Source organism: Panthera tigris, chromosome B2 (assembly GCF_018350195.1).
Source record: "Panthera tigris isolate Pti1 chromosome B2, P.tigris_Pti1_mat1.1, whole genome shotgun sequence".
NCBI classification, from domain to species: domain Eukaryota; kingdom Metazoa; phylum Chordata; class Mammalia; order Carnivora; family Felidae; genus Panthera; species Panthera tigris.
In genome coordinates, this window is record NC_056664.1 from 142,742,405 (window position 1) to 142,769,544 (window position 27,140).

The window sequence follows — 27,140 nt, forward strand, 5'->3', positions numbered from 1 at the left end:
AGACGGACCAAGAGGCCAGGAGGCTGCGCTTCACGACAGAAGACAGAACGCTGGTTTCCGAGGCCTCCAACATCACGGCTTAGTCAAGCCTAAACCGACCCACCCACGGCCTCGTTCCCGAGGTAGCACCTGGCCCGCCAGCGCGCGGAAGCATCACCGATGGACGCTACACCATACAGCAACCAATCACGCGCCGCCTGGCCCAGATTCCTCCGCCAGAGGCGGCGCTGCAGCCGCAGGTGGCCGGCCAGCGCGTTCGCCCCGCGCCGCCAATCGCGACCCCCGCCGCCCTTCCCGTGATGCCCCGCGGCTGACCTCCGACCTCGCCTCCCACCCCTCCCTGCGGCCCTCTTCTCCCCCGGCCCCTGCTGGATTTGCCGCGTTCCGGAGGCTGTGGGGCGTGCCACCGAGGCGCGGCACCCCCCCCGTAGCGCCTGGGCGGGTGCCGTCCCTTCGTCTTTCCTCCCCGTGGCGGGGCCTGGGGACGGGCCGGGGGCTGCGGCCGCGTCCGGGAGGCGACTCGGTGAGTGAGCCGGACGCTGACAGGACCCGGCGGCGATGAGGGCGGGCTACGGCTGCGGCGCTTGAGGGCCGGGCGGTGGGCGGCGCGGGGCGGGGCGGGGCGGGGCGGGGCGGCGGGAGGAGCGGGAAGGGGGTGGGGCGTCGGGGCCTCGCGTCCTCCCTCAGCGCCATTTTGTGGCAGCGAGACCCGCAAATAAAGGGGAGCGCCGGGGCTGCGGCGGGAGGAGGAGCGCGGGGGCCGGCGGTAGCGCGGTCTGGCCGCCTGGGCGGTGAGCGGGCAGCGCGGCCTTGGCCTATGTGACTGGGCGGCGCCGGCGCGGCCTCCGTCTGGAGAGGTAGGTGCGGGCCGCCGGCGGGAGCGGCCGCGAGGACCTCCGGGTCCCGAGGGCTGAGGCGCGGCCGACCCGGGTAAGGGGTGGGCAGAGCCCGGAGGGCGACTCGGGGCTCCCGGGCCCGCCGGCCTCCCGTTAGCTGCGCTTTCTTCTCGCCTGCGGGGACACTTCCGCCGCCCCGAGGCCATTTTGCCTTCGGCCTCCGTCCCGGGGGCGAGGCAGGCGCTCCCGCGGGCCGGCGATACCGGGAGGCCGCCCCCTCGGTGTGCGTCGTGTCCCCGCCTCGGTGTCGCCCCCTCCCACCTCTCCGCGGGATCCCGAGGGTTGGCGGCACTAACGAGTTCGTGAAGGGAAGGAAAGCCGTGCACCAAATTTCACGTCGCGCAGTAGGTTATTGCTGCAGCTGCGTCCTCCTGTAGCCTTCCATTTTTGAATGATTGCATGCATTCTGAGTAAAGAAAAAATCCTTTATTGAATTAGAGGTTTTCGTGAAATTTCGGGGTCTCACCTTGGGTCTTTCCAAGGCTGCTGTTTACTCCTGTCGTTCAGTAGCATCCGATGAGGCTAGTCGGCGAAAGAAATTGCAGTCCACCAGGTGGCATGTGATAAAGGATGAAGTTAAATTTGGAGGGTTTGGGTGCGTGCCTTTCGGGAGTTCTTTCAGAGCTTACCTTGTCTTAAACAGGTAGCTATAGCCAGGTAATCAGGATTGTCATTTCTCACTGGCGGACCTTAAGCAACCTCCCTAAATTTCTAAGTCCCAAAGGACGAAAGTAATAATAAGAATGTGTCCCCGGCACTGTTGATGTGTTACTTAGCTTATGTAATTTATAGAACTTAGTAGTGTCTAGTTTTCCTGATTCAATTTTGAGTCCTACTTGCTCAAAATATTTTTTGTGTTAGAAATGAGTTGGTATATGCGATACAGAAAATCTGTGGTCGCTCTACGATGTGGACGAGAGCTGTAATAATTTGTACAGTACGTTACAGCTTTCACAGTCCTTTGTGTTCTTGTATGTACGTATGTGTTTGTATGTATATAGTATAGAATCTCCTAGAAAATAACCTTTGCCTGATATGGTCCTAGCACTTTCATATAACTGTATGTTACCTCGCTCTTGAAAGAAGATTTTGTCGCTAATTAGCAAAACAATATCCAGATAATGTTTGGTTTTATGCTTGTTTTTCAAATTATGTTTATTTTTTTTACCTGTTTTCTGAAACTCAGATTATCAGAAAAACTTTTCAGTATTCCCATAATAGTATATTCCATTGGACATTAACCTGGTCCATCAGATTAGAACTCCGAGCTATAAATATTCTCCGGTCTTGACAATGTAGTTGTTGCGTTTTGGTTTAATTGTTTTTAATGCATATTAAACTTTTAATGTTGATATTTTGTTTAAAAAATCATTTGTGTAGCATTTTTATGGCACTTGGATGTTGAGATTTCCAACACTATGTGAGGCAGGCAAAATTGGTATCCTTTTTTTGCTGATTTGGAGACTGCAGCCCAGAGTTAAGTGACTTGCTCAAGATCCATGACTGATAAGAATCAGGAAAAGGTGGTTTTCCAGTTCCTAATTAGTACCCTTTTTACCTACCACAGACCGAGTGTTGTATGCTGTCAGATTATTAGTTTCTTGAGTTTAGTTATGATTAGGTTCAGTGAGGTACATGCTTTCTTAAATTGTGTTGGCTGGTGTTCACCTAAGAGAGAACAGAGTTGCATAACTTCGGGTCATAATGCTAAGAGCCAGGGAAGTACTGGGATCTGGGATGCTAGGCACCTAGCCAACCAAAACTGAACTCTCCATCATTAAATGTTTCTCATTGTTAAGGCATTTAGAGTACATGGTGGTTCTGAGATCTGAATTTAAGAGGTTATCCCTGAATTAATCCATAGGAATAACTGAAACCTTTACATAATTAAAAAAAATTTTTTTTAATGTTTTTATTTATTTTTGAAGGAGAGAGAGACAGAGCATGAGCGGGGGAGGGGCAGAGAGAGAGGGAGACACAGAACTCGAAGCAGGCCCCAGGCTCTAAGGTGTCAGCACAAAGCAGATGCGGGGCTTGAACTCACGAACTGTAAGATCATGACCTGATCTGATGCTCAACCGACTGAGGCGCCCCCTATTTTGCTTTTTTTATATTCTTAGATTAGTTAAGCTTAATAATTATTGACGATGGGAGAGTGGGAGAATAATCCATCTTAATCAGTTACCAACTTTTGAGAGGTGTGGCATTTGGGGTCCTAACCCCCAATTTATTAATAGCTGTTTTGACCAGAGCTAATCACCAGATGACCCAATCATTTTCATCATCTAGAAGATGGGGACTAACTTTGATTTTGGAAAGTTTTGATTATTAAGCATGTGACTCATAGCACTTAATATTATATTCATTTCTGCCCTCCCACCCCCCCAAGATTCTGAATTTAAATCTAGATATTTCAGTCATTCATTTTTCTGATACAAAAGTAGGTGGTTCTAAGAACCTGGAGTAAACATTGTCTTTATGAATCTAGAATTGATTTTAGATGGCTATTGTGCTTGTCAGTTGAAATTTAAAAGTTGCCTTAGGCAATAATAATTTTCTTAGTACATTCATGTAATATGAAAGACAAATTTGAGAACCAAGTTCTATTTTGACTAAATAGTTAAATATTGATGCTTTTAAATTTAAATATGTTCTAATTTGCCTTTTCCCTTTTTTTTTTTTTTTTTTTTTGCTTTTGACTCTTGTGGCATATTATGGATTCTCAAGGAAAGAGTGACATTTCAACAGCTATAAATCAGGGAGGGATTTCTTTAAAAATGCTTATGCTTTGAATTCCCAAGCCACATACATATCCTATAACGTGTGGAATGACCTGTGACTCTGAGAATCGACATAAAATGCAAACCTTTATACAAAAACATTTATTTCTGATGTATGTCACAAATTTACATATTTAGTTTTATAAAGAGCATACAGATATTCGTTAAGCTGTGTGTAATGAAAATTTGCCCACCATCAAACTTTTTAGAAAGAAAGAGAACATAAACTAATGTTAAAAATTTTAACAGCTTGCTGTTTAGAATTCTAAAAATTGGAGATCAAGCATTCTACAGTGGGGCTTAGAAACAAAGACGGGAGCATGTCTTGATAGTTATCCTCAACCTGTGAATTCTCCTTTCAGTTTCTTCAAGAAGTAGCGACTGAAAGTTTTTATTTTTTTGATGGGGAGAAGGAAACTAATAATTGCTTATTTTGTGCCGGTCACCATGCTAAAGATTAGTGTTTATCTTTAGAAGTAGCTGAATAGTTTTGAGCCTTGGGTGGTGGTAATCCTTTTTGGGTTGGGCAAAATGGGCTCAGAAGTTCTGGTTTTTTTTTATTTTTATTTTCAAAGTTTGTCACTCTCTTAGATAAAAGCAGGGTTATTAGAATTTCATGTGTTTCCCAGTCCTTTAAATGCCCTTTAAAAACAGTTTAGCTTATTCATTGCTAATTAAGTGTTTAATTAATTTTATTTTAATGGAATAATCTGAATACGTATTAAAAGAATGAACCAATCTGGGGGAAAATGTCATGTTACAGAAGCATTTACTAGTTTATAAACTGGAATTTATGTTTAATAACAGCCATAATCCTTAAGTTTTACAACTAAAATTCTGAGTAGCTGTGGTGCCCATTTAGCAATACTGTGGATTACCTATCCACAGTGATAAATCTAGCAGTTTTGAAACTGTCGCTCATAGCAGTGTTATCACAGTATCTGTTACATTAGGTTCCATATTTATTCTCAAGATTTTACTGTAGGTCATCTTGGTTTTTTTTTGGGGGGGGGCGGGAATTACATTGGCTTATTTAGTTCACTTTTATGATTTCATTGGTAATTGAAGCAAATTCATTTGTTCATACTTCCATTCAGCATGTTTGAGTGTCTCCAGTGTACTGTGCCATCAGCAGTGAATAAGACAATTCTAATGGGTCTTATTTTATAATTGGGAGAAACAGATAAGTATGCAAAATATCAGCTTAATGATAAGAACTATGAAGAAACATAAAGCCTGATGTGAGGGGATAGTAAGGGATCAGTGCACTATTTTGAGTGAGTTGGGTGCCTTTAGAAGGAGTAGTGACTTGCAGAGGCACATGTATACTAGTTAAAAATGGCTAGAAGTTCAGAGGGCCAGAATTGTCTCGTAGGTTTTTTTAAATGTTTATTTATTTTGAGAGAGAGAGTGAATCCCAATTGGAATCTGCTCTGTCAGCTTGGAACCCAACAAGGGGCTTGAACTCAAGAACCTTGAGATCATACCTGAGCCGGAAGCAAGAGTCAGACACCTAACCAACTGACCCACCCAGGTGCCCTTCATCGGTTTTTAAAAGTTATTTAGTTTTTTTTTTTTTTTTTTTTAATTTTTTTAACGTTTATTTATTTTTGAGACAGAGAGAGACAGAGCATGAACAGGGGAGGAGCAGAGAGAGAGGGAGATACAGAATCTGAAACAGGCTCCAGGCTCTGAGCTGTCAGCACAGAGCCCGACGCGGGGCTCGAACTCACGGACCGTGAGATCATGACCTGAGCCGAAGTCAGACGCTTAACCGACCAAGCCACCCAAGCGCCCCTAAAAGTTATTTAGTTTATTGACATTTACCTGTTATATTTAGCTCAAATGGGAAATTCTAAGGAAATGCCAGGCTTGATTTCTGGGTTCCAGTAGGTTGCAGTCTAGTAGAGTGAGTATACTTTGAACATACAAGTAGACCTCTGAGGACAAACATGGTGAAGGTTTGTTTCCCAGATGATTGGAATCACTGGTATCACGTTAGGATAGTCAAAGAAGAAAAATATACAGATTTTATATCGTAGAAATAATGGTCATGTCTTCATAGGTTTTGGTCAGCGACTTGGTCAGCTTCTTAGTTCAGAAACAGATAACCTCAGATTTTTGCCTTCTGCCCCCAATGATAAAATTATTAAAGAAGGAAGAATTAAGCCAGCAATATATAATATCAACTTACGGTTTTTTTTTTTTTTTTCTAAAATGTACTGATTTCTTTAACACTGATTTCTCTATCTAGTCTGAAAATGAGGTTTTAATGGCAGCATATGATTAGAATGTCTGATTTACACAGTTGGGATTGTATGTAACATAAAAAGTGATATTGGAAGATTATCTCCTTTTGAGGACTCTCAAATAGTAAGAAATCAAGTAGCTTTTAAAAATTCAGTTTTAGGGGCACCTGGGTGGCTCAGTCAAACATCCTACTCTTGATTTTGGCTCAGGTCAACATCTCACTGAGTTTGAGTACCATGTGTGTGTGTGGGTGCCCATGCTCTCTCAAATAAATAATTCAGTTTTAAATTATAAATTCTTTGGTTAATTTTTTTATTGAGGTATAATTGACGTATCTTTAGCTTCAGATGTACAATATAATGGTTTGATATTGGTATATATCGTGAAATGCTCACTATAGTAAGCCTAGTTACCATCTGTTACCACAGTTAGAAAGTTTTTTTTCCTTGTGAAGACTTTCAAGATTTATTCTATTAGCAACTTTCAAACATGCAGTACAGTATTGCTAATTATAGTACCATGCTGTGCGTTACATCATTGCAACTTATTTCCCTTTGGCTGAATGCTTAATAGTTTGGGATTTGTAATAAGTGTGGGTAAGTAAAATAAATATAAAGGAAGTTTAAAATATAAGGGGAAGATTCATGACAGTGCTGTTGGAAATAAAACTTAGGAATGAATTTAAATTTGCTTGTGTCCTTATTTGAACAATAGGAGGTATCAGAAAGTGTTTTCAATAAACATAATAAAGTTACTGAGAGTAGTTCTTCTATATAACCTGTCTTTTGCAACTGGGTTCAGTAAATTTTGTATACGTTTATAAAAAGCTAACTTGACATAAATTCTGTGGCATAAAATTAAGTAGTTTGGGAATATTTTTATTAAGGTGTAGTATATAATGTATATAAATATTCATTGTACAGTGGTGAATTATCACGATGATGACAGATTCTACTTTACTATAGCAACCTAATGCTGTAAAAGGAAAGATTTAGCAACTGGTACTACCCTTCCTATTCTTGTGGAAGATGTCTGGGATACTGCCTGAGGTCAGTATCTGAGTTTAGTACAAAGCTATCGCTTCCGTAAGGTTTCTCTTTCTCATAGGACAGTTGTAAGAATGCATTGAGAGTTCATTTCTGGTCAATCCTTTATGGGAACATCAAAAGGAATGATCAGTTTTTTTAACAAAGGAATTCTTAAAAAAAAAACCTAAAGACAGTAGTAACAAAAGATGTTAACAAAGGAGAAGATGGGTGTGGAGTATACTGGAGCCCTGTGATATCTTTGTAACTTTTTTGTAAATCTAAAACTTAAAAAATAAAAGGTTTTTAGGAGCGCCGGTTAACTCATGGTTTGTGAGTTCAAGTCCCGTGTCAGGTTCTGTGCTGACAGCTGAGAGCCTGGAGCCTGCTTCAGATTCTGTGTCTCCCTCTCTCTCCACCCCTCCCCCGCTCAGGCACGTGCTGTCTCTCTCTCTTTCTGTCTCTCAAAAATAAATAAGCATTTAAAAAAAAAACTATGAAATAAAAGGTTTTTAAATAAATAACCTAGTGATTAACTAAGTTCCCTAATTGGTTTAGAAAAGCCAGTATATTTTGTTCCTACCTTAACTGGGAGAAAATCAATCGAACCTCTGCTCTCTGCCTCTTTTTCCTAGGATTCAAGATGACCAACGAGGAACCTCTTCCCAAAAAGGTGTGTTTTTTCAGCAGTTTTTTAAGCACTTTGTGTTTGGGGGGGGGGTGTTTAATAGAATTAAAGGGACTGTCCTTATTTGCTTATTGTTCATTCTTTTGCCTTATAACACTAATAATGTGTTAGACATAATCTTATAGGGAGTGTATTTTTAGAATATTTTGAGTTTTTAAAAAACTTTTATCTCCATGGTCTACTCTTAATCTTTATTTTACAAGTAATTCCATCTACATGACTATAAGTGTCAAAAAAGATTTCCTTCACAAGTTCTTATAAGTTGCTTATTTTTTTTTTCCTACTTTTTAAATCCCTTTGGTTGTGTGGTAAAACCACTTCTGTGTTTTTCAAGAAAAGGTTACAGCTAGTTCTTAGATCCTGCCTTTCCTCTGAAGTTTGTTTTCTAGTCTTATTTTCTCCTTGTCCTATATCCCTAACTTAATTCAATTTAGTCAGTCACAGAATTACAAAATAACATTGTTCGTAAAAGTAATTTATAATTCAAGTGGGAAAGCAGGGTATGTACAAATTAAGCAGTGAGAATTTAGGTGAACACTTAAGGTGGTATTATGGGAATTCGTCTTTAGTTTTGAAGTTAAATTATTCATGAAATAAAGAATTGTAATGTGTTTTAATAATCAGAATTGTGTGCTTTTTGTTAGACTTTTAATGTATTTTGGTACAGTGATTTTCCCTTTTCCTTTTGATGATAGTACTATTACACTGGTTAGTGTTGCAATTTGAAGCAAGTTTCTTAAAAAGGAAACTAATAAAGCATTAATTTCATACTAAAGTAGGAGAGGTGTCTCACCTGTATAGTCTTCATTTGGTATAGAGAAAATACACAATGTTTCTCAATTTACAAAGCAGTTTCAGCTAGTTGGAATATTGTGCTCATTTTTTTTTTTTAACTTTTTATTTTGAAACAATTACTGATTCATAGGAAGTTGCAAAGAAATGTACAGGAAGGTTCTGTGTGCTCTTCACCCAGCCTCCTTCAGGGTTAATTTTGCATAACTATCAGAATCTTGTATAACAATATGAAAACCAGGAACTTGGCATTGGCACAATCCACAGAGCTTATGTGTGTGTTCTGTGTGTGTGTGTGTGTGTGTGTGTGTAGCTCTGTGCAGTTTTTTCATGGGTAATTAAGTGTAACCATCACCACAACCAAAATAGTCAACCGAACCATTACTAATAAGCCTCCATTTTGCTACTCCTCCATAGCCCCATCCATCCTTTCCCTCTCCATCCCAAACCCCTGGCAACCACTAATCGGTTCTCTATTTTAGTAATTCTGCTGTTTCACAAAAGTTACACCAAAGAAATTATGCAGTATGTATGTTTTTTTCCCACTCAGTAAAATTTTCTGGAGGTTTGTCCCAAGTTGATCCATAGACTGTTTCTTTCTTAATGGTAAATACAGTATTCCAAGGGTTTGGATATATTGTAATTTGACCTGTTGAAGGAAGTTTGGGGGCTATTACAAATAAAGTTGTGAACATTCATATACAAATTGCTGTATGAAAATAAATTTATTTCTCACCAGCAATGTATGACACCCAGTATTTGGTGTTACTACTGTTCTTTAAAGCCATTCTAATCAATGTGTAGTGATAGCTCATTGGAGTTGTAATTTGCATTTCCTTAAGAATGATGCTTATATTAAAGATAAGTAGTTCACTTTTGAAAAACTTCTTTTCAATAAAATAAGATTTAAAAAAACATAATATATATTGAGCCATTTAAGTCTCAGGCTCTGGAAATGTTTCATCTCAGTACAGAGCTCCTTTTAGGAAGGGTGCTGTGTGATTTTAGTAATAAGGGTAATCCTAATAACAGAAATGAGGGATTAAAATGTTACGATCCTGTTTAAATAAAAAAATGTGAAGAATATAAGAACTAGGAGTATTCAGTACTTAAAAGTTTTAGGAATTGGGTTTCTGGGTGGCTAAGTTGGTTAAGCGTCCAACTCTTGATGTTGACTCAGGTCCTGATCTCATCGTTCCTGAGATGGAGCCCCGTGTTGGGCTCTGCGCTCACAGCGTGGAGCCTGCTTGGGATTCCTTCTCTTCCTCTTTCTACCCTTCCCCTTCTCAGGCATGTGTGCGTGCGCTCGCTCTCTCTCTCTCTCTCTCTCTCAAAAATAAAAATAAACTTTGGAAAAAGAAGTTTTAGGAAGAGCAGTCAGTTCATGTTTTAAATCTCTTTGTATAGGTTCGACTGAGTGAAACAGACTTCAAAGTTATGGCACGAGATGAGTTAATTCTAAGGTAAAAAAAAATTTTTTAACCAAAAATATAAAGCACTTTCTATAGAACATACTGTGATTCTATCCTGTAATTATCTTCAAGTTAGACTTTTCTTTTTAACGTTAATGCATCCTCAAATCACTTAATGTACTGTCGAGCACAATATGGTCTGTTCATTGTGTAAACATTGAAGGAAGTATAACACTTCATAGAACTAAAGTACTAGCTTGGGTAGCTTCTAGACTAATAGGTAACTTGAGGTTTTCTTGAGGGAAGATACTCAGAATTTTAATTGAAAGCATTTGTACTCCATGTGTATAATTTGGCTATGGGGAATAACCCTGCTTTCAGAAGGCTTTTAGTTTAACAAGTATATAGACTTGTTTTGATGTTATTTTTTCCTTTTCTGTTCAACATGTGAAAAAGTTGTAGTCCTGAAGGATGACAAGTCTAGTTATGGAAGACATATATCATTTGCTGATAGGCAAAGTTACTCTTTCTCAGAACTGACTTTGGTCAGCTCATTTAACTATATCCATTTTCTCATCTGCAGGTTAAAGGAGTTGAATTAAATTATTTTTAAAGGTTACTTTAAGCTCTGAATTTCTTTGGTTATTCTGTAAATGTCTTTGGAAACCAGATTGTCAAGAACAGCATTAAGGGTTTTTTTTTTTTAATGTAAAATATGATCAACACTGGTTTTGTGTTGTGTAACTTAAATGTGTTCTTTTTGCATTTTATTACTTTGTGTGGTAAGTTTTTTACATGATAGTTTTTAGAACAAAGATTTTTCAGGGCACCTTTGCCAAGGTCATTGAACTTTTTTCTCTAGAACTTTCCAAGTGATTTTTACTTGAATAAGTAAATTTAATTGGCTGGAAGTAGGGGAGAGAAGAAAGGTGTTTTATAAGATGGGCAGGCACAGATGACATGTTCCATTGTTAACTAGAATCTGATAATTTCCCACCTCCTTCAGCTACTCTATTGTAGACAAGCTCTTTATCTTCTTCGTGCAGAGGACAGTTTTTCCATTGCATACATTTATTTTCCTGCACATGAAATTTAAATCCATAGTATTCTAAAACACTCTTATCCTCCTGCTGAGGTAGTCCCTTGTTTATGATAATACTGCCATTCACATGTTGATACTGTCTCTGTATATTTGGTTGGTGTGTGCAGTCTTTTTCTTGATTCATCTGTAGGGGGAGAAATCAGTGCTATGATCTTAATAAAACTCATGGTAGCAATTTTTTATATTAAGTTACCTTTAAGGTTTTAAGTCATGTGCAGTTTATATTCTTGAGGTCAGTTTAACTTCTCTTTCTTCAGGGAATTCTCACATATGACTTTTAAGTGAGTTTTTGTCCTCATTAATTCTCCTGGTGATTTTAAATCAAGTTCTGCTTATTTAACTGTTCTGTGTTTTTTCTGTCATCTTGATAAGGATGTTTTTGGCTGAGCTTTTATATTTTTCTGTTCCTCTAAAATAGTTGTTAATGTGGCTTCCACAAAAGATGTTTATTCATCTCCAAACATTGAGTGAAACTCCTGTTTGTGTCCTAGGTTGTAGGGCCCGTAAAAATAAGCATGCCTTTGACTGAACAGTAGTCTGAACAGTAAAAGGTGAATTTGCTTGGTATCCTGGAATTTTTTTTGTTCATTGTGTTGTAATGTTAATATCTCGTAGCAAAGCTTTCAGAAGTTTTTGAGGTTTTGTAGAAAGATTTTCTAAAATCAAGGGTACAGTTGACCCTTGAACAACACAGGTTTGAACTGTGTGGGTCCATTTACGTGCAGATTTTATACAGTACAATACTTGAAATGTATTTTGTTTTCTTAATATTTCCTTTTTCTAGGAAAATTTTCTGGCTTTATTATAAGAATATAGTATATAATACATACACAAAATACGTGTTATTCAAGTGTGTATGTTACTAGTGTAAGGTTTCTTGTCAACAGTAGGCTATTAGTAGTTAAGCTTTTTGGAAAGTCCAGAGTTATACATGGATTTTTGAGCATGCAGGATTTCTCCTCCCTAAACTCCACCCCACATGGGTCAGAGGTCAACTAAATTTTGAATAGCTGTAACTGAAGAGCAGCTCGAAAACATAGCTCTTCAGAAGAACAGAATAGTAGACATTTGGGGCAGGTTACTTTTTGTTGCGTAAGCATAAGTCTGGGGACCTTGTTTATCAGCAATAATAGCCAAGCTAACATAGCTTGTATTTTGAAGGTAGAGGAATATAGCAAGGAAGAAAGGTTCCCTCATACTCTCATAGCGTATGGCATTTATGCAGATTGTTTCTGCCAATTAGATACGCTTTAAAGAATAGTTCTGAGAGAGAGTGTATTCTCTCCCCCCTTTTTTACTGGCAAAAATAAATGGAGTCACGTGATATTTTCAGAAAAGAGCTAAGATAACCTTGAGTCCCTTATAAGTGGGCACATTTCTTAGGTGCCATTTGTTTGAAGTGGACAGCATATCTGAAAGTAGCGAGTTGTTTACTCTGCTTCCTTAATCCAGGCATGTGCTGAGCATCAGTGACAGCGTCCTGTAAGGCCCATGAACTGACCTGGAGGAGCACACTTAGTATATTCTCAGCAGAGAACACTTTGTTCTGTGTTTCCTTTTGCCTAGTTCCTATAAGTTGAGAAGGAATAATGAAGTGACTAACTTTATTATTGGTTAAAAATCATGTAGTGAAATTCTTGGCATTACTTAAATTTATAAGTTTATAAATTTATAAATTTAGTAAAAGCAATATCAATGTAACAACTAATATGTGAATTTATTTTTGTGCTAGATGGAAACAATATGAAGCATACGTCCAAGCTTTGGAGGGCAAATACACAGATCTTAATTGTAAGTTTTTAAGTTTCCTGAAGATTACATGAATATCTCCTTTTAGATTTTTGTTAAGGAAAATTTTTGTTGCAGGATAATTGGTTTTACTAAGCAACTGTAATTTTTGTTTAATGTTTATTTTTGTGAGAGAGACAGCACGAGTCGGGGAGGAGCAGAGAGAGAGGGAGACACAGAATCTGAAGCAGGCTCTGGGCTCTGAGCTGTCAGAGCTCTCAACCTAGAGCCCAATGTGGGGCTTGAACTCAGGAGCATTGAGATCATGACCTGAGCCAAAGTTGGACACTTAGCTGACTGAGCCACCCAGGCGCCCCAGCAATTGTAATTTTTATTCAAGCATTTCGTTCCAGAATTCTGTCCAAGCATTCACTGTATTGCTGCTGCAAAATAGGTGAATGAGCCGTGGTCTCTTTTCTTTAATTCCCTTCGTGTGTAGTTCTTGGGAAAGACCGACATCTAATAATCGTATGATAGCGAGACTGTTTTAGTAGAATTACATACAAGTGTCTGAGAGCATAGATGGGGAAACTCAACAACTACTTGAACTTTCCTTGATGTGTCCCTCATTGCTTCCACAGAAGAATTGGAAGTGAAACATGAGTTATTAGTCTTAGAAAGGAAGTACATAGAAGCACACACAACAAACTTGTAAGAGCTTCAAGTGTAACAATAGGATATATTTACAGATTTTTCAAAACCTGCTGAAAAATAATACCAACAAAGTTTATTAGTTTCAAGCCATTTTAGTTTTTGTCACTTGTCACTGAGTTAAGAATAACATACTATTTGTGAACATAAAAAACGATACAGGGACACCTGGGGGCCTCTATCAGTTAAGCGTCCAACTTTTGATTTCAGCTCAGGTCGTGATCTCATGGTTTGTGAGATCTGTGCTGTGAGCATGGAGCCCACTTGGGATTCTCCCTCTCTCTGCTCCTTCTCTGTTCCTACATGCACTCTCAGTCCCCCCACACACACACACACCACACACAACACACACACACACACACACACACACACACACACACACAGTAAATAAACTTTTTTAAAAAGGGTCAATATAATATAGGGACACCTGGGTGGCTTATTCGGTTGAGTGTCCCAACACAGCCTGCTTGGGATTCTCTGTTTCCCTCTCTGTCCCTGCCCTGCTTGTGTGTGTGTGTGCGTGCGCTTTCGCTCGCTCGCTCTCTCAAAAATTGAAAAGGGCGGAGGGGGACAATATAGTTTTTCAAGTCCAGAAAGCTTAATAACCTGAAATTTCAGTTACTATATGACTATATTATAATCCACACACATTAGCATTATGAAGCTTAAAGTAATAATCGTGCAGTTTTTGGCATATTTACATTGAATAGGTTAAAAACAATATAGTCAGGACTTTGTCAGTGTGTTACAGTATAGACGGATGCAAATAATGAAGCTTCCCATGTTCTGGGAGATGGATTGGACAAGAATAATGTAATCCCATGTAGGATGAGGTGGCTGTGGGCCACTCTAACACCACTGCCTCCTGAAAGAGCACTCGTGATCAAGAACACATTAGGATAGAAATTAAAGACTAGATGAATTTTTTTGCCTTTGTTTTTTTTATTCTTGACAGAGGCAGTCGGAACTTTATTTGGGTACGTCAGGTTGATCTTGAAATTATATGTCCTAATGTTTGGGGATTTTTTTTTCTTCTAATCATCAGCTAATGACGTAACTGGGTTAAGAGAGTCTGAAGAAAAACTAAAGCAACAACAGCAAGAGTCTGCCCGCAGGGAAAACATCCTGGTAATGCGACTGGCTACCAAGGAGCAAGAGATGCAAGAGTGTACTGTGAGTATTTCAAGTGGTTTAAGTCTTTTGGCGAAATTGGGTTTTAGTCTGCATTATGACGTGTATTCGTAGTTAGCGAATTTTATATACTTGCTCGTAAGTATAAACACACATTTTGTTGAGATAGATCAGCTTCATGCTATAAATATGCAAATTGTAAAATCTTGGGCGATCACCCTGTTGTCGGATTTGAGGTTTTTTTCAATGGCCAGGAAGTTCAAGGTTTTCAGTTATTTTCCATGATACAATAATCAGTATATTGATTCAGATGTTTTTTAGTAGGTTGGTATCTGAGAGTATAAGGAGCATTTGCTCCTTTCTAAGCAAGCTGTTTCTCCTCTGCTCTCTTTACCTCTCTGTGCATAAAAAAACTTCTTCCTGGTATCAGCAACCTCTGCCATGTCTGCTTTTAATTGTTAATAGCTTTCATTTGTACACAGATCTGAACTCCATTGACATGTTTGATCATTTAGGTCTGGTTGGATTTAGGTTTTACGCTGTCTTCTGTAGTCCCAGTTATTCCTTTTTATTTAGTGTTTGTATATATGTTATGTAAAATAGAGGTAGCTCTATCCATGTTGTTACTAATTTTAAAAATCTGAAATTTCTTAAAATTTTATGTATTTAAAGTAATCTATCTTTACACCCGATGTGGGGCTCAAACTCATGACCCTGAGATCAAGTTGCATGTTCTTCCAACTGCCAGACAGGCAGCCTGAAAATCTGAAATTTTCTTGAATTCTTTTGTGTAATCTCCATTGGTCTGATACATTGTTTATTAAATCTAATGCAAAAGATAATATTCTGGTCACTGGAGACTCTGATCATAAATGGGACACAGTCCTATTCCTAGTTGTTTTCTCACTAATAAAATGTTTTTCAGGGTTCAGTCACAGTCCTTTTACTTCCTGTAAAGTTTGTTTTCTCAGTAATCGCACACCTTTACTTTCTATATTTTTATCTCTTGACCACCCCCACCTTTGGCTGTATTTTTTACCTGGACACTTGGTTTCAAGAAGTCTCACCAATAGTTTGAATATAATTTTCTTTTCTTTTTTTTTTTTTTAATGCTTGTTTATTTTTTTTTTAATTTTTTTTTTAACATTTATTTATTTTTGAGACAGAGAGAGACAGAGCATGAATGGGGGAGGGTCAGAGAGAGGGAGACACAGAATCTGAAACAGGCTCCAGGCTCTGAGCTGTCAGCACAGAGCCCGACGCGGGGCTCGAACTCACGGACCGCGAGATCATGACCTGAGCTGAAGTCGGCCGCTTAACTGACTGAGCCACCCAGTCGCCCCAAAGCTTGTTTATTTTTGAGAGAGAGAGAGCAGAGCCAAGTCAGGGGGGAGGAGCAGAGAGAGTGGGAGAGGGAGGCATAGAATCCAAAGCAGGCTGCAGGCTCTGAGCTGTCAGCACAGAGCCCAACGTGGGGCTCGAACCCACGAACCGTGAGATCATGACCTGAGCCAAAGTCAGGCGCTCAACTGACTGAGGCAGCCACCCAGACACCCCTAATTTTCTTTCTTTATAGGTAACACCCCAATCTCAAAACTCTTAAATTCTTTTCTCCTTTTTTTGATACTAAGGATTCTAGATTCTACCTAGTTTTGGGTCAGTTTGCATGGCACTGTGCCAGATGCTTATACATGCAATGGAAGAATCTTATCTGCAAGATACAAACTGCTGGTAGAGTGTGATTGGAGGGTGCCAGTGCTAATATCTCCTAGCACCAGTGTGTCTTGAATTCTTTCTTGAGCCCTACTCTTGACATCCTAGTTCATGTACCTTTTTTTAACGATGGTTAGATGACACGAAATAGGTGGCAGTGCCTTAACCATATGTGTTGTCATGCCCGAGGGCCTCTTCCATCCTTGTCAAGTGAGTGCTCCTTTCATACAACACCTAGGTCAAATACTTCTTACTGCTTGCCTAGACAGTATATACTGTTGACTCACTTCTATTCTCCAGCTATGCTATGGCACAGACAGTTTTGGTAACATCATGCCTGATCAGAGCCTTTGGTGATGCTCATTTACCCTTTTGTCTTTTCATCCTAGGTTTTTAAGGTTATTTCAACTAGAATCTAACCATTTCCAGTCATACTTTTTTTTAATAGTTTTCCCCTTCACATGTCAGCTGAACCAGCTCGTTTTCAGTTAGTTACAGAGTAAGATTTTGCAGAAAGGGTGGTAGGAACAAAACCATTAGGAAAGGACAAGATTATCTATGGCAGATGAGGGCAGTTCACTTTGTAAACCTAAATAGTAACTATGTCCATCTCGGAGAGGCATGTTTTCTTAGGGATAACAGTGGCTGATATGTGCTGTATGACATGCTTTGTTCCTGTTCAGTTATCTTAACAACTGGTCTTATGTTAAATAAGCAGCTGCACTTTTTTGTTTAAAATGAGTGACTTTAAGGAGCACCTGGTGGCTCAGTTGGTTGAGCATACAACTTTGGCTCAGGTCATGATCTCGCAGTTCGGGAGATCGAGCCCAGCATAGGGCTCGAGCTGCTGCAGCGCAGAGCCCACTTTGGATCCTCTGTGTTTCCCCCCCACCCCCGTCCCTCTCCCACTCATGCTCTCTCTCTCTCAAAAATAAAACGCTTTTTAAAAAATGAGTAGCTTTTGGGGCGCCTGGGTGGCTCAGTTGGTTGGGCGTCCAACTTCGGCTCAGGTCGTGATCTTATGGCTCGTGAGTTTGAGCCCCGTGTCGGGCTCTGTGCTGACAGCCTGGAGCCTGCTTCAGATTCTGTGTCTCCCTCTCTGCCCCTCCCCTGCTCGTGCTGTGTCTCTCTCTCTCTCCCTCTCTCTCAAAAATAAACATTCAAAAAAAAAATTTTTTTTTTAATGAGTAACTTTAAGAAATCTCCTTATGCTAAATAAAAAATTACCTCTGTTTGCTCAGTGAAATAGTAAATATATTTCCAATCCACATAGCATATTTGTACTTTATGCTAAATTTTGGTAGAAATTAGCAGCTTATAAATTGTTTACTTTAATCCTATTTTAAGTGTTAGTGTGCAGCAGGATCTTGAACCAAAACTACTTTGGGTGTGAAGAAAGTGATGCATTTAATGCTAATAAACTGTATTTCATATTTTAGAAATGTAATGTTAGTGTGCTAGTAATAGTACAACTGAAGTCGAAATTGAAGGTTTCATATGTAAGTAGAAGGGTTCTGGTGTGGTGGAAAAAGCCCCAGACTGGGAGTCAGGAGGCTTGAGAACTAGATTCTAGTCTCCATTCTGGCACTGAACTGTGTATCTGTAGACATTTGCCTTATTTAATTTCAAAAATGAGCAGTTTGGATTTGGTCAGTCACCTTCCACCTATATAATTCTGTGATTCATATCTACTCAGAAGGAAAAAAATGAATATATACTTCATTTTCACTTGAGCTATTTATAAAGCTGTAATACCACCTCATAAATATAAGCACGGTGTATTTTTAAATTTGGAAATACAAATGTGTATTTTAAGTTATAATCTTGTACTTGGTATATTTTTAGGAGACCTATACATAGAATAATTTCCATAGATACAAATAAACTACTGTACTCTTAGATAATATTTTAAACTTGGCAATTTTCTAGGGGTGTCAATATTTTTAGTAAATATAACTGATTTTTTTGTATCCTTTGGTTGCGAAGTAAGATACAGCCTCTTTAAAGATTCCAAATATGGAAATGCAATTGTAGCCTTAATTCCTACATGGGTAACCTTAAATAGTTGTTTACAATTTACACTTTTTTTAGAGGATGTTAAGATTAAAGGAGGAAGGATTTAATAAATTGGTAAATTCTGTGAACAAAAGGGGTTTTACGCCACCTTCTCGTGTATATTTTCTTTGATTTGGTAGTAATTGTTTCTTTTACTTTGTACAGACTCAAATCCAGTACCTCAAGCAAGTCCAGCAGCCTAGCGTTGCCCAACTGAGATCAACAATGGTAGACCCAGCGATCAACTTGTTTTTCCTAAAAATGAAAGGTGAACTGGAACAGACTAAAGACAAACTGGAACAAGCCCAAAATGAACTGAGTGCCTGGAAGTTTACGCCTGATAGGTAAACAAATCATACTCCCCAGTCAAGACTTCCCTGACAGTCCCACTGCGAGAAAGCTGTGGTGGGACAGCCAAGTACTCGTTTCCACACCAAGACTCAGACTTTTTGAGCCAAAAAAAGCCACATTCTTACACTATCCAGCTTGTAATGGTTAATGTAAAACTTACCAGATGAACCTTGTGTTTCAGCTTTTTTCTCTTCCCCCTCCCCTTGCTTCAGAGGCCTGATGGCGTCGGACTATTCCGAAGAAGTGGCCACCTCCGAAAAATTCCCCTTCTAGAACATGTAGACACTTGAGAAATGTTTCTGTTTGAAGAAAATAGAGGGAGAAACAGAAGTCTTAAGTCTGTGGCACACTGTGTCTTCAGACAGTTTGGAGGAATGAAAACCTAGAGATTTAAAATCATGAATTGAACATGTAAAATTCCAGTAAAATGTAAAAATGGAATATGCATCGCTCTTAACCTTGAGCATAGTGACTTAGAGACACTGTATATCAGTTTTGCCAATAAGACTGTGGACTTCGTGATTGTTGTTGAACTTCTGGGTCAAAACTCAAATGAGGTGAATTTTGCCTTTAAAGAGCTTCATTTGCTAAGGAACCAACTTAATAGTCGTGAGAGAATCAAATAATAGATGTCAGTACAAGTAGTTCATAACCGTTTAGTTTGGGGCTCTATATTACTTGATTGAGCCTTAAATCAATGTGGGTTTAATCAATGGTTTGTTCTTTGAATTCTTGCTAATGCTGTAGATAATCTTACTGAGGACTGTACAAACATAAAGGTGTGGTATCAAACTTCAGGTTGAAACTGTTTGAAGCATTATGAACATTCATTTCACTACTAGATTGTATAAGGATATTGGCTGTGATGAGACTCACCGCGTTATTTTTTTCAGTAGTGAAATTAAATCCCCATTCCATTCAACAGGCACATGTTGAAAGAGTATTGTCGTTGGTGTTAATGGGGGAATGTGTTTCCTTCATTGTATTTGGGGCCTTTTGTATTGCACTCTTGATATTAAATTAAATGTGCCTTGAAGTAGTTGGTTTTTTTTTTCTTTTTCTTTTTTTTTTTTAAGTTCAAGGAATACTCTGATGATTTTGTTGTACTTTTAACATTTTGATTTTGGGGGGCTGTGGAGAGCAGATTGATTTTGGAAAAATTGTTGCCATGCTCTTCAAAGTGAAGGAAAAGGCTCTGTGTCACATTTTTAAAGACCTACTTTTTTCCAGCTGGTATCATAAAAGACAAGGAGACTTGACACTTGCTACTTTTTGACACCTTGTCCCAGGGTATTGCAGTAGAAATTAATGTGGGACAGCTTCACAGGGTGCCTGCCAGAAGATTGGGGGAAATAATGTATTGGAACTGTGGGCTGGCCTAAGTGAGACATTTTGTGAATTGAAAAAAAGGTATAGTGATCATTTCTAGCAAATTCATTTGATCATTTAGATAAATGAGGCATTATTTCTTCATGCTTCCATCCAATCCTGGAGGTGAATTTTTTTCGTCAGATCATTCTCTAAGTCACCAGTGAGAATTTTCACTTGGTGATAATGGAGTCTAAGATGAGTGGAAGATAAATGTTCCAGATTGTCCCAACGCTTAAGTGCAGTTTTAACAAGGGTGACTTAAGTTCTCTCTTAACCATTCAAATCAATTGTAAGTATCTTATATGTTTGTGCTTTAGGGAACTGATTGTGGGGCAGAGGGTGGGTTGAAGAAGTGGTTTGTGTGATTTTACGGCAAGAAAATCCGCTTCTAAAATTCTCACTATTTGTGGGGTTGGAGGGTAAGTAAACAAAAATGTGCCGCATTAAGGCATTTGTATATATTTTATGCCATTTAAGATCACAGTAGAAATGGCCTACGTACTTTTAGTAGGTCAAGAAATAATTCATAAAATGTATTATTAACGTGTACTCAAATTTTATTAGCTAGCATCCTTCTTTACTGCTTAGGTAAGAGTCATTGTGAGGTCTGTGGGGGTTTTTCTCTGTGGGGTTAAAAATATTTTTTTAATAAGATAATACATGCTCATGTATAAAATTGGAACAGCATGAAGAAAGGTGGAGACAAAAAAGGAGAGTCCCTTCTGGATGTGACCTTGCCATTCCCCATTGTGTTCTCCAGGAACAGTAACCACTGTTAAATTTCTTGGGTATCATCAAGATCGTTTCTGTGCACATACAGTCATTTTATATACATTGATTTTAAACAAATGTGAACGTACATACACGATTGCAGCTTGGTGTCCCCCTCCCCCTAACACACAGACACAGTTTATCCCTTGCATGGTTTTTTCATTCTTTTATTAGATTACTTCATTTTTAATGGGTACATAATATTTCCATTGTATTAATAAATCATAATTTATTTTAATCACCTGTAAGTGAATTTTTGTTCTGTAAAGAATAGGGTATAAATGGTACTATAAATACATCATTAACTTGAAACAGTGCTTATTAATCAGTGCTGTGTCTGGAGTAATTCAAATAGAATGGGTTATGGGTTTCCCCCCCCCCCCCCCCATTTTCCTATTCTGTTTTAATTTTGAAAGAGAAAGATTCTCTAAATTATCTTCTTTAGTTGAAATACTTCATACATGTAACAGTGCATATATTTTAGAGTATTTAAGAGAGGTATATTTCAGTTATTTTGACAGTTCTGTTTTGCGTTTAATCATTTAGGCAATTGTGTGTACATGTCTCAGATACCCTGGCCCCCTTCCTTGTGATCATAAAGCAATGTATAGTGTCTGTTCTTTTTTATAAATCTTTCTCTCAAGACTGTTTCCTTTCATATTTTCTTTGGGATTATTTGATTTTTAGGAATGGGTTATGGGGCAGGGTGGGGGGTGTAATTAAAGAAAATTATTCCAAAGACAGTTATTGGTAATTGAACTCTTACCATTTTGGAGGATGTAATGAACACAATATAAATCTCACATGACATGGTAAAATGGTAAAGTGTTTTAAGACTTGTTTCAGTAATCACTAATTTCAGAAGTGATAGGATTATCTTAGAACAGGCATTTATTAAAAGGTATGACCATAAAGGAAGCATTTTTCCTATTAGAATTTGTGGTACTTTATACGAGGTTAAGTCAGGTCACAAGTTAATGTATTGGTTTTACCAGTAGTCTTTTTTTTCTAATCTTTATTAAATTCACATAGGATTTTCAGGTTAGTTGGAAAACACTGAAGCTATAGACTTTGTAAGAAAACAAACTTGGGAGCGCAGGCAGGGCGTGGGAGGAGCGCGCTGCCTGACAGTGGTGCCCCGTCTTTTAACTCCTCACTGGATTTCTAAACTCTTGTTCAGTGGAAGCCAAAGTCGGAGGGTACTGATGGGCGATGAGGGGGAGTCTGGAGCTACAGTAGCAACGAGCAAGAACACCAGCTAATAGAGTTACCATAGAGAGAATAAAACCCTTAGCAAGTGCTTTCACCTGAGGCTGCTCCAAGCAGCAGTAACCCAGGTTTCACTGTACCACAGAGAAAGTTAATTTACGAACTTTTGCTTAAATTACCCCTGAATTAGGGTAGAGTATATACAATGGATAAAAACACTAGAACGCTGAGTCAAAGAATGAGAATCACTTACAAAATGCTCTCATTTAACTTACTTTTTAAATATTTTGGAGAGAGAACGAGGAGGGTGCAGAGAGGGGAGGGGACAGAGGATCTGAAGTGGGCACCTGTGCTAACAGCACAGAGCCCGACGAGGGGCTCAAAGTTCCGAACCGTGAGGGCATTACCTGAGCTGAAACCGCAAGTCGGCCGCCTAACCAATTGAGCCACCCAGGCACTCCGCAAAATGCTCTCATTTAAAAAGTCTGAAGGCTTATATAACAGGATATGATGCATTGTGAAGTAATGTATCAGGCAAGTGAAAGCCCCACTAAAGGAAGGAAAGGACAGGAAATGTCAGCAAAACTTTTTTTTTAACCCATTAAGTCTTTCTGAACTTAACGCCATCACAAGAATACCAGACCATCCCTGTGGAGCATGCGACTCTTGATCATGGGGTCGTGAGTTCAAGCCTACTTGGGTGTAGGTGTAGAGCCTACTTAGTTAAAAAAAAAAAAAAAAAAAAAGTTAAAAATATCAGACTGTCCTTATTCAAGTGTCAGGTAATATCACAATTATGTATTTAAATCAGATGCCTTTAGAAGTCATCATTTCTATTATTGAGGCTAAAGAAAAGCTGTAAAGTTTTATTGAAGACTGTTATTAAGGCATTTGATTGCATTTTTGCAGTTGCTGTGTATGTGTGTGTAGTCTTTATGGAGTGTTGCACTGGGCCTTGGTAACTAATTTGTGGAAAGTTTGGTATCCCTAATTTGGCAGATATTTACATCAGTGTTATTTGTGATAAGTAATCCCAATCTTAGTTTTCTGTTCTAAAGATAACCTATTAAACATGAATAAAATCTTAACCACATATCAATATTAAATTTTTTTAAATTTATGTTTATAGTCGAAGATAGCTCAGAAGTATATAATAAAGAAGTTAAATGAAGATTAGTGAATGGAAATAGTCTTAACGGGTTTTTAAACGGCTCCTTAAAAAGTTACTGAATATGCCTTACTTACTGCAGTAAACCTTCTTGTGAGAACAGCTTATTAAGAGGCATCCTCATCAAATGCTGTTTTAGCAAGAATAAATATACTCTGCTTATGATCCTGCCTTTACCTTTTCAAGAACTTTACTGTTCCAAGCTAAGTACCTTAGTGTTTTTTTAATACTGATATATCTGAGATGTGTGTTAATTAACTGGTTTGTTTCTATTACAAATGATAAATTGGGATGAAAATAGATACCAGAATTAATTATTAGTGTAATAGAAGATGTGGCCATTTGGGTACTTTTTGTTTAGGGTTTATTTTTGCTGCTGTATTGGCAAAATACTGAAATGCAGAAGATGGACGTGTTCCAGAAGAGAAGATGGTAATTATAGGGAGGCATCTGCTGTGACAGTTACATTCTGTACGTGTTACATCTATTGCTGTAATAATTGCAAGTAAACAAGGTTGTAGAAACTTGTCTTCATTTTGTGATGGATGGCTCTTTCCTTTGCAGCCAAACAGGCAAAAAGTTAATGGCGAAGTGTCGAATGCTTATCCAGGAGAATCAAGAACTTGGAAGGCAGCTGTCCCAGGGACGTATTGCACAACTTGAAGCAGAGTTGGCTTTACAGAAGAAATATAGTGAGGAGCTTAAAAGCAGTCAGGATGGTAAGGGGATTTTTGAAAAGTTTGGTTAAATTTGCACTGGCTTTAAAAAACTTGCCAGGCATGAATATTATAGATTAGATTCTGTATGTGCTAATCTCTGCCAGTAGTTCTATAAAATTACAAATGAAACATTTCTAGCTGGGGCACCTGGTTGGCTCTGTTGGTGAAGCATCCGACTCTTGGTTTCAGCTCAGGTCATGATCTCCAGGTTTGTGAGTTCAGGCCCCACATTGGGCTCCTTGCTGACAGGAAGGAGACTGCTTAGAGTTCTCTCTGCTCCTCCCCCGCTCACTTGTTCTCTAAATAAACTTAAAAATTTCTAGTTGAGTAGCAAAGCCATTTTAATTTTAGCGGTCCCCCTCCTCCTAATTGTTCATTGTGCAAATTTCGAGAAGTTTTTGGTTTTGGAGGGGTGGAATTTGGTGAAACATAAGGCTGTATGTAGACAAATTTAAATTCAGTGTTTTTAAAAGGGGGTTATCTCCATTTAACCAATTTCTCTGTAAGTGTAAATCTTGGAGGTATTTGGCTATTTCCAGTGGTCTGAATATAAAGAATTGATTGTACCTGTTAAGGTCCTGTTTAGTGAATAAGATGTGACTTTTTTTGGAAAGAGAAAGAATGAGCATGAGCTCTGGAGGGGCAGAGAGGAGAGAGAGAATGAATAAGAATCTTAAGTAGTCTCCACGCCCAACTTGAGCCTGATGTGGGACTCAGTCTACTGATGATGAGATCATGACCTGAGCCGAAATCAAGAGCCAGACACTTAAGCGAGTCACCCAGGTGCTGCTAAACATGTAATGTAATACTTAAATTTGCTAAAGGTAAACTTAATTCAGTCTCTGTCTCCGCCCGCCTCCCCCACACTTTTTTTTGGCAAGTGTAGCTGCATCTGTTCTGTTTCTCTTCTCTTTGAGGAAGGATGAATAGTACCTAAAATATCTCACCAATGAAAACTAAATTGAGAATTAGTATATTTGACAGTTAATTGTGAAGATCAGTAGTCAGTGTAGTATCTTTTAAAGTATCTTTTCATAGTGATAGTTGTTAGCTCTTACTGTTCGTAAACATAGAAAATAGATTTCAGTATAGTAGTGAAGGACTTTTTCCTCTCCCAAGGCTTTTTAGGATTTAATGGACATGTGTATTTTATCAGTTTTCAAGAGTTATTTTCTCTAATTTTTTTTGGATGTGGGACAGTCCTTTGTTATAGCATAGGCCTCTTTGGAGTGTTAGAGTAGAGGACCCACTGTTTCCTAGGGCTGAACCTGCTGTGGAGCTGAGACAGACACTGATTAGGAGAATAAGGAGTAAGGGGAGTGGCCATGTGGGCCCAGAGGTAAACCCATGCGGAGTGGATTTTGTGGGCTATAATGAGTTGTATATGGCTAGATGGCTTGGGTCAGTTGGAACTTGGTTGCTTTATAGATATTTTAAGCAAGTCTCCCCCACCCCTACTTCCACCCCAAACAAACTCATTCTTGAATGACTATTTTTAAATTCTAAGCAAAAGCTTGAAATAGTTTGTGACTTTTAGACTTGTATTTGTTCACTTAAACATTTATTGACTGTCTAGCTTTGTGGCAGGCGCTAAGCAATATTTTAAAATCTGTTTTCAGAGATATTAAAGTAGGTTTGACTCTCCTTTGCACAGAACTGAATGACTTCATCATTCAACTTGACGAAGAAGTCGAGGGTATGCAGAGCACCATTCTAGTTCTTCAGCAACAGCTGAAAGAGACGCGTCAGCAGTTGGCTCAGTACCAACAACAGCAGTCTCAGGCTCCAGCCCCAAGTACCAGCAGGACTACACCTTCCGAGCCTGGAGGACAGGCGGAGGCCACAGGTAAAGACTGCAGCCGGCTGGCCAACGGACCAAGTAATGGCAGTTCCTCCCGGCAGAGGACGTCTGGGTCTGGATTTCACAGGGAGGGGGACACAGCCGAAGATGACTTTCCTTCTTCTCCAGGGAATGGGAATAAGGCCTCCAACAGCTCAGAGGAGAGAACTGGCAGAGGAGGTGGTAGTTACGTAAATCAACTCAGTGCGGGGTATGAAAGTGTAGACTCTCCCACGGGCAGTGAAAACTCTCTCACACACCACTCAAATGACACAGACTCCAATCCTGACCCTCAAGAGGAGAAAACAGTGAGTGGGAAAGGTAACCGAACTACGGGTTCCCGCCACGTTCAGAATGGCTTGGACTCAAGTGTAAATGTACAGGGTTCAGTTTTGTAATATTTTTTCCAACAAATTTTTATACAGTGTCATTTAATTTGGGAGAGGATACTGTCCGGAAAATTAACGCATACTTTTGTCACAATTTGCCTTTTTTTTGTGGGTGTGGTTTTTTTTTTTCTTTTCCTCCCCGCCCCTCCCCCCCCTTTGCTTCAATACCTCTGCCACTTTGGAAATTGTAACAGTTAATTACCTTGAATGTTGCTAAAAGGACATTTTGTGTAGGGTCAAGTTATTTTTATATGAGTTAATGTGAAGTTGTAAATGGAAATCTTTCCCTAAAGTATAACACAATGATGTCTGTATAAATCTGTGTCTATCCTAGAACCTGTGCTGTGTACGGGCATTCTTCCTCATGCTGTTATTATACTTATGCACCATTCAGACTTGTTAGAGTAGATGTGGGTTTATGACTGCCAAGTTTGCCCAGTACAGTAGTTTTTCACTAAAAGCTGGACTTGCTGATGGAGTCCTAGAGTAGTTTCAGTGTTAGATACAGTTTTTTCCACCTTACATCTGTGCATTTTCTCTTTAGGTGACTGAATGTTTAAGAAATTTGTGTGCATAGTTACTCAGTTTTTATGAACTGTTGTATCCTGTTAATGCATATTGCTCTGTGACTCCAGTATATCTTACCTGTACTGACCAAACCTAAATAAAGATTTTTATTGTAACCGCTTGCATTAGTTTTTTTTTATTTGCGTGTGTGTTTTTAGCATTTATTTTCATTGAATTGCTGAAGTTCTCCTAATTCTTCAACATACCACAAAAGTGAAACTTCAGTTCATGCATTGATTTTGATTGTGCACTTAATTTTTAAAAAAAGTATTCTTTGGGGTGCTTGGCTGACAGTTGCTGGAGCATGTGACTCCTAGATCTCAGGGTTGTGTGTTTGAGCCCCACAACTGGGTATAGACTTTACTTAAATAAAATCTTTAAAAAAAAAATATGCATTGTTTTGCAAGATAAACGTGGAATTTAGGACTGTAAATGTTTTTTCTGACTTGTAAAAATAATTATTATAAAATAT

At 38.9% G+C, this 27,140-nt stretch overlaps 1 protein-coding gene and 1 pseudogene across 3 annotated transcripts; one reads left to right on the forward strand and one right to left on the reverse strand.

The window, feature by feature from the left end:
• On the forward strand, window positions 1-26,784 carry LOC102961076 (WT1 associated protein). 3 transcript variants are annotated; one of them, XM_042987453.1, is made up of 8 exons: window positions 1-523; window positions 7,587-7,624; window positions 9,839-9,894; window positions 12,678-12,736; window positions 14,430-14,557; window positions 18,449-18,627; window positions 23,718-23,872; window positions 25,527-26,784. In XM_042987453.1, the coding sequence occupies exons 2-8, from the start codon at window positions 7,595-7,597 to the stop codon at window positions 26,108-26,110; spliced, it is 1,191 nt and encodes a 396-aa protein (XP_042843387.1). In that variant the 5' UTR covers window positions 1-523; window positions 7,587-7,594; the 3' UTR covers window positions 26,111-26,784. The 3 variants fall into 3 exon arrangements, with proteins under 3 accessions (XP_042843387.1, XP_042843386.1, XP_042843388.1); XM_042987452.1 differs by lacking the exon at window positions 1-523 and adding an exon at window positions 671-857; XM_042987454.1 differs by lacking the exons at window positions 1-523; window positions 23,718-23,872; window positions 25,527-26,784 and adding exons at window positions 673-857; window positions 18,847-19,647.
• On the reverse strand, window positions 16,350-16,462 carry LOC122238966 (annotated as a pseudogene).
• Window positions 26,785-27,140: the final 356 nt, after the last annotated feature.